At 46.5% G+C, this 13,060-nt stretch overlaps 2 protein-coding genes across 3 annotated transcripts in view; one reads left to right on the top strand and one right to left on the bottom strand.

The window, feature by feature from the left end:
- LOC140460832 (uncharacterized) overlaps positions 1–13,060 on the top strand; it is a 174,377-nt gene that overhangs the window by 1,411 nt on the left and 159,906 nt on the right. For both annotated transcript variants that reach the window (XM_072555487.1, XM_072555488.1), the window contains exon 2: positions 6,025–6,349. In XM_072555487.1, the coding sequence (XP_072411588.1) occupies positions 6,025–6,349 (325 nt within the window). The remainder of the gene's footprint in view (positions 1–6,024; positions 6,350–13,060) is intronic.
- Positions 1–13,060, bottom strand: part of LOC140460830 (uncharacterized) — an 84,036-nt gene that overhangs the window by 61,625 nt on the left and 9,351 nt on the right. The window lies entirely within an intron of this gene.

Raw genomic sequence — 13,060 nt, 5'->3', positions numbered from 1 at the left:
GGAATTTGGTCAGAAACCTGGAGTTCAGAATCTAACGGTGAAACCATTGTCGGTGGAGTGGGGATGGAAGAAAACTCCCACCTGATTCACTCAGTTCTTTTTTAGGGAAAGAAACTGTCGTTGTGGAAGAGGATTCACTCAATCGTCCCAGCTGCATCCTTTACCCGGTCTGGCCTACACGTGACTCCAGACCCAAAGCAGTATGATTGACTCTACACTGCCCATCCAACTGACTTGGAAACAGGATATGGGTTGAAAATGCTGAGTGAGGCAGTACTTTCTCCGGGTTAAGGCTGTACCAAGGATCCAATTACAAAGGGGCAACTGGGTAATGACCAATAATGAAGAAAGTGAGGGGTTGGAGGGAGTGTGTGCACTTTGACTGTGAGCTGTTTTTAAAACATTGCTACTTTTTCTACGCCTTCCTCCTGGGAGATTCTGAAGCTGTAACAAAGTTGGGTCGCAATAAAGATTACCTGTACTTCACGCCGAGCTCAGACTCTCATTGAGAGCTTTGAATTGCATTTTGTTCTAAAACTGCTCATTTCTTACAGGTGAAAGTGAGAACTGCTGATGCTGGAGATCAGAGTCAAGATTAAAGTGGTGCTGGCAAAGCACAGAAGGTCAGGCAGCATCCGAGGAGCAGGAAAATCGACATTTTTTGGGCAATGTTGATTTTTCCTGCTCCTCAGATGCTGCCTGACCTCCTGTGCTGATTTCTGACAGTCTCCTGTACTATGTTTCCAATATTGTGTATCGGTTGCAGCAGTGAATGAGTGGCCAGTATTGTTAGAAATTGTGAATTTTTCAGGAGTGCAGGTACTCCATCATCCCATTGTCATTGTCCAGTTTCCTGGCAGCACTGGGAGGTGTGGGCTGTGTCCATTGGAAACGATGTGGAGGTGCCAGTGTCGGACTGGGGTGGATAAAGTTACAAATCACACAACACCAGGTTATCTTCCTTCTGGTTTATTTGGAAGCACTGGCTTTTGGAGTGCTGCTCCTTCATCAGGTAGCTGTGGAGCAGAATCATAAGACACAGAATTTACAGCAAAAGCTGACGGTGTCATGCAACTGATAAGATATTGAACAAATCTAGATTGCGGATTAGTCTTTCATCTTTTACCATGGGTTGCAGGTTTCAGGTCAGTAAACCCCAGAACTACTTTTAATTCACCTTCTTGAGATGGTTTAAGGTTTTATAAAAATAGGTGGCATCTCAGCTCCGATACTGCATAAAGTTGTGAGGTTCGAGACTGTATCCCAATCTTGAATCAGATTGGTTCTATTAACCAAAGTAGGAATTTATAAAATATTACATGCAGTTTGTCTGCTTTTTGAGCAAAATTGAATATATCTGCAAATATAATTCTGCAATTGCAAATTCACCCCATAGACTTGTGTGACTGTGTGTGCATGAGAGTGTGTGCATATATGCTAATGAAGTGTGTGTGAGTTGGAGTATCAGCCTGTGAGATGGGGTGAGTGTTAGGGTGTGTGTGTGTCTGAGAGAGCGAGAGATAAAGGCAAGGGGTTGCATTTTGCTAAAACAGGGAAGGGCAGGACTTGTACAGATAATACTAGGGCCCTGCAATGTGTTCTAGAACAGATTCATGGGGGGGGGGGAATGTGGAGGGGTTCAGGGACATAAAGTTAAAAATCTCTCAACACCAGGTCATTGTCCAACTGGTTTATTTGGAAACACAAGCTTTTGGAGCGCTGCTTCTTCATGGGGTGTTTGTGGAACAGGATCATAAGACACAACCACCTGATGAAGGAGCAGTACTCCAAAAGCTAATGCTTGCAAATGAGCCTGTTGGAGTATCAGCTGGTGTGGTGTGAATTTTAACTTCATCCACCCCAGTCCAACACCGGCATCTCCAAGTCGGGGACATAGTTCTTTGGAAGTTGCATCATTGGTAGACAGGGTGGTGAAAGAGGCGTTTAGCACACTCTCCTTCATTGTTCACACCGTTCAGTGCAGGAGTTGGGACATCACGTTGAGGTTGGACAGGATATTGGGGAGACCATGTGTAGAGTACTGAGTACACTTCTGGTCGCCCTATCGACAACCACAAGTTGTCGGGTGACCTTATTTCGATTTATAAAGTCATGGGGCGTGGAGGAAAGGTAAATATCACAGGGGGGGAAAAATGATGCATCTCCCCTTTTTAACTTCTCTTGACATTCAGACACTTCAATCCTGTCAGTAACAGCCTCATCACCAGAGAGCAGACTGCGCATGCTCCTCACTGCACGCAAGGCACACGTCTCGCGACTATCTTTTGGTGGACCATTCGGAAGCCTTGGAGGACCGGAAGGTGACTGGTCCTCCTGCCAATCAGAGCCTTCCTATTGTCTGAATGCGGAAGTTGGAACACGAGCTTCGAGAGCTGCTGCTGCTCTGTCTCTGAATGAAGATTGAGTTTGCTCCAGACTGCAACCTCTTTACTCTGTCAACCATCTGTGAGTAGGGCACTCTCTTCCCAACTCCTTTTCCTCCCCCCCCCATTCTTGGATTCAATCTTTGACTTCCATTTCCTTTCGGTTGCTGCAAGTGAATGCACGGCGTGGACCGATTCGGGAAAAGGTTTTCATAAACAGAGAGTGCTTCTTGTATGGGATGAATGTCCAGAGGTCGTGGTGGATGCACTACCCCCAACAAGACCTCACCAACCCTCTGAAGAGCAACCCTCCCAGACCCACTCCCCAACATTTACCCCTTCACCTGACCCTACACGCAATTTAGCATGGCCAATTCACCTAACCTGCACATCTTTGGACTGTGGGAGGAAACCAGAGCACCTGGAGGAAACCCACACAGACAGTTGCCCGAGGCAGGAATTGAACCCGGGTCTCTGGCGCTGTGACGCAGCAGTGCTACTCACTGTGCCACCTAGGACAGATGAGGAGGAACTGCTTTTCCTGGAGAATAGTCATTCTATGGAATTCTCTGCCCAAGGAAGCAGTAGAGGCATCTTCATTAAGTATATTCAAGACACAATTGGATGGGTTTTCATGGTCAGGGAGTTAAGGGTAGTTGGGATAATGCAGGGAGAAAGAGCTGAGCCAATGGATATATCAGCCACAATCAGCTCGGATTTCAGTTTCCCACAGAATAAGATATTATTCTGTTCTCTGCTCTGCTGGATTTCTGCTGAAGCCTTGACCCCCCCACCCCTTCTGGAACAATAAAAAATTCAGTCAATCAAGACCCAAGCCACAGTCTCCCAGCCTGTCAACCATCCAGACACCGAGTGTAGTCCTCGCTGTGAATCAAACAAGAAAAACAGAACAAAATTAGAAATAAATAAATGCTCGTGCTTAATGTTTGTTCATGAGGAAGTAAACCAGAAATAGAGCTTTCCCATGATTCTTATAGTGCCCCTCTTGAGGCACTCTCTCACCCTAACATCTAACTATTCATACCCAGCTATGATTTACAACAATATTTACACCAGCAGAAATAAAGCATCTGTTATCAAGTAGACATCGGGATATACAGCACAAAATAGACTTTTATCTGTCTCATTCACACACATATACATCCTTGGGGGTGAATTTGAATTTGCAGAATTATATTTGCAGAGACATTCTATTTTTCTCAAAAATGCACAATATGCAGGCTGATCCATGTAATGTTTTGTACATTCCACTTTGGAAATAGAACCAGTCTGACTCAAGATTGTGTTACAGACAGACTCTGACCTCACACCTTTAATGCATTGTCAGAGCTGAGCTGTCACATTTTGTTATAAAACCTTGAGTTATCTCAAGAAGATGTCTTTCAGGAAATTCTGGGATTTACAAATGAATGACACGAGCAGCCCATATCCCTCTAAACCCTACCCATTCACGTACCCATCCAGCTGCTCTTTAAAAGTTGTATTTGTGCCAGCCTCCACCACTTCCTCTCGCAGCTCATTGCATATACGCACCACCCTCTGTGTGAAAAATACAAATCTATGCCTTCCTCATCCCCCGTTTTACCTGTACTGATACCTTTGGGGATCTCTGAACTTGGACAGTAAGGTCCCTTTGTTCCTGAGCACTCTGTAGGGATCTATTATTTATTGCTTACTTCCTTCCCTATTAAGATGAGATGTTGTTCCTCCAATTTGTGGTTTGATTCGTTGTGGCAATAGAGGAGGCCACAGATGGTAATGTCAGAAAGGGGGTGGGAAGGGGAATTGAAATGGGTGGTGACTGGGAACTCTGGTCGGCTCTGTGGACCTGGATATGATGTTCAGTGAACCATTTCCCAGGTTTGTGCTCGCTCTCCCGGATATAGAGAAGACCACAACTGGCAAACACATGGCAAATGCAGTACCACAATATGAAGTTATAGCCTTTATTTTGGGAAAAAAATTAGAAAGGAAGTGCATTGTTTAAATGGAGATGTAATTGGATGTGGAGAAAGTGAGAACTGCAGATGCTGGAGATCAGGGTCAAAAAGTGTGGGACTGGAAGAGCACGGTAGGTTAGGCAGCATCCGAGGAGCAGGACAGTTGACTTTTTGGGCACGAGCCCTTTATCAGGAATGATGTGTGGATGGACAAAGGAGCCTCAGCGTCCTCCTACACCAGTCACTGTCATTTGTCAGACAGGTGTAGCAAACAATCAGCAAGGCAAGTGGTGTATTAGCAAGAGGAATTGAGTTTAGAAGTGGGGATGTCTTCCTGCAGTTAGGGGGTCATTGAATATATTCAAGGCTGAGTTCATCTGATTTTTGAACAACAAAGAAGTGGATGTTTGTGGGGGAAGGCAAGAACATGGTTTCAAGACCAGTACAGAACAGTTCCAGCGTCATACAGCACAGAAACAGACCCTTAAGTCCAACTAGTCAGAGAGATATACAGCATGGAAAGAGACCCTTCGGTCCAACCTGTCCATGCCGACCAGATATCCCAACCCAATCTAGTCCCATCTGCCAGCATCTGGCCCATATCCCTCCAAACCCTTCCCATTCATATACCCGTCCAGATGGCTTTTAAATCTTGTAATTGTACCAGCCTCCACCACTTCCTCCTGCAGCTCATTCCATACATGTCCTACCCTCTGTGTGAAAAGGTTGCCCCTCAGATCTCTTTTGTTTCTTTCTCACCCTAAACCTATGCCCTCTTGTTCTGAGATGTCAGTCTTGACGTTTTTGCTTTTTCTGCCCTTGTAAGATCCTGAATCAGCACTTCCAGGAGAATTAGTTAGAGCGGAGTGAGAACAGAGTAGTGGGGGGGGGGGGAAAGAGAGTGGGATGGTGCTTTCAATTTTGTGGAATAACAAAAGAAAAGAAAATTCTACAAAGTAGAATTGCTTGTTTAGAGTTTCTACCCTGGGACTGACAGTGGTGACTTTTGTAATCTATTTTTACAGCGTATTTGAAGATCTGATGGCGGAAGTTTCTCAATCAACAGATGAGAAACATTGGCCCTCCTGCTCCTCAGATGCTGTCTGACATCCCCATGCTTTTCCAGTGCCACATTTTTCGACTGACTCTCCAGCATTTGCGGTCCTCACTTCATCATCAATGTCTGACAGTCACTCAGTCCACCAGGACCGCAACGATTTTCGACTGTGATTTCTGTGAGAGGGATCAAAGCTTTTTGGTTCCTGACTGAGTATGTTTTCACCATCAGTCTGACCCACTGAGTGTGGAGCCTGAAACAGTTGGACGGCCTGGGAAGGAATTCACGGCAGGGAGGGGCTGGAAAAGCGTTTATGTGCAGCTGAAGCTTTGGCCATGGAGAAACCTGAGGAATCCCGCCCCATGGAGAAATGGTGGAAGTGTGGCGACTGTGGGAAAGGCTTCCGTTTCCCGTCTGCCCTGGAAACTCATCGGCGCAGTCACACCAGGGAGAGGCCATTCCCCTGCCCTGTCTGCGGGAAGGCCTTCAGACATTCCTCACACCTGCTGGCCCACCAGCGGGACCACACGGGGGAAAGGCCCTTCAGCTGTCCCGATTGTGGGAAGGCCTTCATGTTTTTCTCTGCCCTGTTGGCCCACCGGCGAATCCACACGGGGGAGAGGCCGTTCAGCTGCTCTGAGTGTGGGAAGGCCTTCAACTATTCCTCCGACCTGCTGAGGCACCAACGGGTTCACTCAGGGGAGAGGCCCTTCAGCTGCCCCGAGTGCGGGAAGGCCTTCAGCAATTACTCCAACCTCCAGACCCACCAACGAGTGCACACGGGGGAGAGGCCCTTCAGCTGCCCCGAGTGTGGGAAGGCCTTTACCCAGGTCTCCACCCTGCTGAGACACCAACGGATCCACACCGGGGAGAGGCCATTCACCTGTTTTCAGTGTGGGAAGGGCTTCACCCGCTCCTTCCATCTGCAGAAGCACCAGCGAGTTCACGTGCCATCGCAGGGGAATTGAAGGAGTGACGGCCGAGTGCCATTATTGATTGGACTATCAACCCGGTTCCGGGGACTCCTGGGTTTGAATCCCACCAAGACCGATGGCAGAATTGGTATTCGGTCAAAAATGTGGAGTTCGGAATCTAACAATGAGACTGTTTCAGGGAGGGGGTGGTGTGGGAGAGAAAGCCCCCATCTGATTCCCTCTCTCCCTTGTTAGGGAAGGGAACCACCATTGTGGGAAAGGATTCACTCAGTCGTTCCAGCTGCATCCTTTACCCGGTCTGGCCTACACCTGACTCCAGACCCACAGCAGTCTGGTTGACTCTACACTGCCCCTTCCTGGCAAATGAGCGGGGAGAAACTTACTTGGAGACAGGGTATGGGTTAAAATTGCTGAGTGATGCAATACTTCCTCCGGGTTACGGCTGTACCAAGGATCCAATTACAAAGGGACAACTTGGTGCTGACCAATAGTAAAGACAGTGGGGTGTGTGTGGGCTTTGATCTTGAACTGTTTAAAAAGCTGCTACTTTGTCTATGCCTTTTTGCTGGGGGAATCTGAAGCTGTAACAAAGTCGGGTCACAATAAAGGTTACCTGAACTTACCGCCGGGCTCAGACTCTCATTGAAAGCTTTGAACTCCAAGAGCTTTTTGTTTTAAAGCTGCTCCTGTCTTTCAGCCTCCTGCAGAGTTTCCAATGTCGTGTATCAGATGGAGCAGTGAATGAGTAGCTTGTATCATTAGAAATTGTACATCTTTCAGGTACTGCGTTGTTTCATCAGCATTGTCAAGTTTCCTGGCAGCACCAGGAGGTGGGGGCTGTGTTCAGTCGAAATGATATGGAGGGGTTGGTATTAGACTAGGGTGATAAAGTTTAAAAAAAATCACAATACCAGGTTACTGTTCAACAGGTTTATTTGGAAGCACTAGCTTTCTGAGTGCTGCTCCTTTATCGGGTAGCTGTGGAGCAGACACAGAACGTATATCAAAAGATCATGCAACTGATAGAATATATTGAACAAGCCTAGATTGCTGTTAAGCCTTTCATCTCTTAGAATGGGTGCAGGTTTTGGTTCATTAATGTGTCACTGCCAGAACATCTTTTAAGTCACATTCTCGAGATGACTTAAGGTTTTATGAAAAAGATAACATCTCAGCTCAGACCATGCATTAAAGGTGTGAGGTCAGAGTCTGTCTGTACCCCAACCTTGAATCAGACTGGTTCTATTTCCAAAGGAGGAATTCATAAAATATTACATGGATTGACTGCCTGGACATTGTGTGCTTTTTGACCAAAATTGAATGTATCTGCAAATATAATTCTGCCAATACAAATTCACCCCACAAAGAATTGTGTGTGCGTGCATGTGAGTTTGTGCGTGAGAGTGTGTACATGCTTGGTAAAGTGTGAGTGTGATGGTGTATAAGCCTGTGAGAGTATTGAGGGGAGGGGGAACGTGTGTGTGTGTGTCGGAGCATATGTGTGAGAGGTATTAATGCAAGCAAGGGGTTGCATTTTGCTAAAACAAGGAAGGGCAGCACTTGTCCAGATAATGATAGGGCCCTGGGTCATGTTATAGAACAGACAGACATGGGGGGGGTTGGTGTTCAGGTACATGGTTCTTTGGAAGTTGCATCACAGGTAGCCAGGGCAGTTAAGAAGGCATTTAGCAGCATAGCATTCATTGTTCACACCATTGAGTATCGGGGATGGGACATCATGTTGAGGTTGTACAGGATGTTGGTGAGGCCACTTGCAGAGGACTGAGTACAGTTCTGGTGGCCCTGTAATAGGAAGAATACTATCAGAGAGGGTTTAATAAAGATTTACCAGGATGTTGTAAGGACTGGAGGGTTTGAGTTATAAGGAGAGAGGCTGGGACTTTATTCACCGGAGCACAAGAATGTAGTTTAAATGCAGAGCTTTTCTAAGAAAAATGTCAGTCTGACTCAACATTGGGACACAGACAGAATTCACACCGATTGTCTCTACTTATAAATAGAGCAACGTCTCTTTGAAATGTAGATTCATTTAGATATAACTGCGTCACTTTACATATGAAGATATCCCTTTGAATGTGCTCACATCCCTTTGAAATATAATCTTGTCCATTTAAACCTCTTTATTTGTAGATTCGTGCACTTTGTGTCTTTCACTGTGTCTTACATTTGCACACACACACACCATGGGTGCTGGGGGAAAAATAAGCACTACCATAGTGAGGGGGGGGGTTAAGAAAAAAAATAATAAGCAATGGATTCCAGCATAAAAAAATGCAGATATGACGCCGTTCCGTTCGATGTCGGAATATCTGTTTAAATTGAGCCGTGAGCTTTCCCAATGTAGACAGGGCTCCTCGAAACGTGGCAGTGTCCCCGCCCCCCGCAGCTGCAGAGTGAGACAGGAGAGTTTGTTTTTGTGAATGAACAGTTGTAGCGCGAGGTGGCTGTGACTTGGTGACGGTGAGGCTCCCCCGGCCCCGCCCATCCCTCCCCCGGCCCCGCCCATCACCCCGTGCAGACGTCACGCGGGGGTGAAGGCGGTTGGGAGGAGAAGTCGCTCGAGCGAGGAAGCGGCGGGAGGGCGGCCGTTAGGAAAATCCAGATATCCTGAATTAATCTAGTCCCCTTTGCCAGCGCTATATCCCTCTAAACCCTTCCTATTCATATACCCATCCAGATACCTTTTAAAGGCTGTAATTATACCAGCCTCCTCCACTTCCTCTGGCAGCTCATTCCATACCTGCACCACCCTCCACATGGAAACGTTGCCCCTTCAGGAACCTTTTATATCTTTGTGGCCTCACCCTAAACCTATTCCCTCTAGTTGTGAGTCTCACCCCAACACTGAGGAAAAGGCTTAAAAACATTGCCAAATATCGACCCACATTGGGGGGGAATTATGGCTCTGCCCTTTTTGTTCTCCGATAGGTATTTGGAAACTTAAAATCTGTCAATAACATCAGCATTGCTACAGAGCACGTTGTGTACACTCCTCAGTGTCAACAAGCAGGGCACGTGTTTGCCAATGTCACCAAAACATTGGGCATGTTCCTCGCTGTCGGCAGAAAAGTTGCGAAACCTACTTTTGATGGACGAATAAGGAGCACTGGAGGACCAGGGGGAGACTTGTCCTTCTGCCATTCGGAGCTCCCCTATTGGTGAATGTGGAAGTTGGAGCATGAGCTTCTTAAGGTCCTGCTCCTCCTCTCTCTGAATGAAGATTGAGCTTCACCTCAGACTGCAACTTCTTTCCTCCATCCAACATGTGAGTACAGCACTCTCTTTTCTCACCCCCTTTTCCATTTACGTTTCATTCTGGGGTTCAAGTGTTGACTTGGAGCAACTGAAAGGAATGGGAGTGAATCCGGCGAGGGGACAGACTCTGGAAAAGTTAGTCCAGGCCTGTGTCTCAATTGGCAAATAGACAGGAGACTGGAAGAGCAAGCCAGGCAGTATCAGGAGGTGGAGAAGTCGAGGTATCTGGTGTAACCCTTGTTCAGGACTGGGGGTGGGTATAGGGAGAACTGTGGAACAAGGGTGTGCTGGGGGCAGGGTATTGAAGTGGGGATAGGTGGAGACAGGTAGAGGGTACAATAGACAATAGGTGCAGGAGTAGGCTGTTATGCCCTTCGAGCCAGCACCACCATTCATTGTGATAATGGCTGATCATCCTCAATCTGTATCCTGTTCCTGCCTTATCATCATAACCTGGTACGACCTGGTTGGTGAATGGGAGGAAGGAATCTAGTTGGCAGGGAAGAGTGGAAGGGGCTGGGAAGTGAGTTGGGGGATGGGATGGGAGATTATTTGAAATTGGAGAACTCTGTGTTGAGTCATCCGGGCTGTTGACTGCTCAGACAAGATGAGATTTTGTTCCTCCAATTTGTGGTTTGGTTTGTTGTGGTAATGGAGGAAGCCAAAGATAGTCATGTCAGAAGGGGAGTGGGAAGGGGCATTAAAATGGGTGGAGACTGGGAAGTCCGCTCAGCCTCTGCGGACCCGGCTGTGATGCTCAGCAAACCGTTCCCCAAGTTTACGCTCGGTTTCCCCGATGTAGAGAAGACCACAATTGACAAAGCACAGCAGGTCAAGCGGCATCTGAGCAGTAGGACAGTCGAAGTTTGGGGCACGAGCCCTTCATCAGGAATGATGCGTGGATGTTCCAAAGGGCATCAGTGTCCTTCTGTGCCAGTTGTCAGACAGGTGCAGCAGGCAATGAGCAAGGCAAGTGGTGTATTAGCAAGAGGAATTGAGTTCAGAAGTAGGGATGTCTTCTTGCAGTTAGGGGGTCATTGAATATATTCAAGGCTGAGTTCATCTGATTTTTATGTGAATGTTTATGGGGAAGGCAAGAAAATGGTTTAAAGACTAGTATAGAACCAAGTTACAGAAACAGACCCTTCAGTCCAACTAGTCCATGCTGACTATGTTCTCAAACTAAACCAGTCCCACCTGCCAGTGTTTTGGCTCATATCCCTCCAAGCCTTTCCTATTCATGAACTTATCCAAATGTCTTTTAAACATCGTTACTGTATCTGCATCCACCACTTCCTCTAGACATTTAGTCCACACGTGAACCACTCTATAAAAAAAAATTGTGCCCTTCAAGTCTTTTTAAAATTTCTTTCTCCTGTCACCATCAAAATTTGCTCCCTAATCTTGAAACCCCAACCCTAGGGGAAGGATACCCGTCGTTCACCTCGTCTCTCTCCTCATGATTTTATAAAGTTTGATAAGGTCACATCTCCTCCTCCTCTGATCCAGTGAAAGTCCCAGCCCATCCACCAAGATGCAGGTAGATCCATATCCAGTCATGATCGGTTCAATGCTGGTCCCAATTCTCTCTCACGGTGTCTAGGACAGCAAGAGACCACAAGACACAGGAGCAGAAATTAGACCAGCAGGTCTGCTCATTCCATTCAATCATGGCTGATATGTTTCTCAGTTACATTCTTCCGCTATAAGCAAAGTGAAAATGGAGGGAGTTAGTGTGGGATGGAGATTTTCGGTTTCCAGGGAATAAGAGAGGAAAGAGTTCACTATAAATTAGAATTTATGGGATCGGCTGATGAGCCGAGGAGTGTCAGTTGGAGTTTAATTTAGAGAAATCAGAGGTTTGTATTTTGGTCAAGCAATCCAGGCAGGACTGACACAGTTAAGGGGAGTTTTGCAGAATAAAGAGACCTTGGGAGTGCTGGAGTCTCAGGTGAACAGAGTAGTGAAGGCAGCGTTTGGTTTGCTTTCCTTCATTGCTAATAGCATTGAGTATAGAAGTTGTGAGATCATGTTATACACACTTCCCACTCGAACGTGTTATCTACCTGCTTAACTGTTTTTAGTGAATATAATCCACACCTCCCGCTGCTGCCATAACATGGTTTGTTTGGAAGCCCTAGATTTCAGAGTGATTAGATTTATTTTAGATTTTATTACTTACAGTGTGGAAACAGGCCCTTCAGCCCAAACCAGCCCTTCGAAGAGCTACCCTCCCAGACTCATTCCCCAACGTTTACCCCTTCACCTAACACTACAGGCAAATTAGCGTGGCCACTTCACCTAACCTGCACATCTTTGGACTGTGGGAGGAAACCCACGCAGACACGGGGAGAATGTGCAAACTCCACACTGACAGTTGCCCGAGGTGGGAATTGAACCCGGATCTCTGGCACTCTGAAGTGCTGCTGCTGCTTCAGGTGGTTGTGGACAATAAGATCATGATTAGACTATTTATAGCCAACGGAGTCCAGTTCATGGAGATGTGATACATTAAACAATTTAGATTAAATCTTCCATCTTTTAGAATGGAGTTCTGTTCTTTGGTATGTTAATCCCAGAACCTGTTTTCAGTAACTTTCTCAAGAACGTAATTTAAATGCATAGCTTTTCTATCAAAAATGTCAGGCTGACTCGACATTGGGACCAAGACAGAATTCACACCTATTGGTGGGTAGGCTGGGACTTTTTTCACTGGAGCACAGGAGGTTGAAAGGTGAAGGTATCGAGTGCCTCATTAGCAAGTTTGCAGATGACATTCAGATTGATGGAAAATCAGATAGTGAAGGGGACTGTCAGACGCTTCAGCAGAATATAGATAGGAGAGTTGGGAAGAGAAATGACAGATGGAGTTCAACCCAGACAAATGTGAGGTGATGCATTTTGGAAGATGCAATTCAAGAGCGAGCTATACAGTAAATGGAAAGGTCCTGGGGGAAATTGATGTACAGAGAGAGCTGGGTGTTCAGGTCTATTGTTCTCTGAAGGTGGCAAATGCATGTCAGTAGAGTGGTCAAGGCAGCATACAACACACGTTCCATCATCGGACGGATTGAGGAAAAGAGCTGGCAGGTCATGTTAAAGTTATATAAGATTTTGGTTTGGCGCATTTGGAATACTGCGTACAATTCCGGTCGCCAGATTTCCAAAAGGATGTGGATACGTTTGGAGAGAGTGCAGAGGGGGTTCACCAGGATGTTGCCTGTTATGGAGAGCGCTAGCTATGAGGAGAGGTTGAGTAAATTAGGATTATTTTCACTGGAAATAAGGAGGTCGAGGCGGGGTGGGGGGGGGTTCCTGATCGAGGCCGAAAAACCATGAGGGGTGTAAACGGGGTGGATAGGAAGAATTATTTTCCCAGAGGAGAAGACTTAATTACTCAGGGTTACGAGTTCAAAGTGAGAGGGGAAAGGTTTGAGGGAGATATAC

Source organism: Chiloscyllium punctatum, chromosome 36 (genome assembly GCF_047496795.1).
Source record: "Chiloscyllium punctatum isolate Juve2018m chromosome 36, sChiPun1.3, whole genome shotgun sequence".
Classification (NCBI taxonomy): Eukaryota; Metazoa; Chordata; class Chondrichthyes; order Orectolobiformes; family Hemiscylliidae; genus Chiloscyllium; species Chiloscyllium punctatum.
The sequence above is the reverse complement of the archived record's forward strand: the minus strand, read 5'-3'. Positions and strand labels throughout refer to the sequence as shown.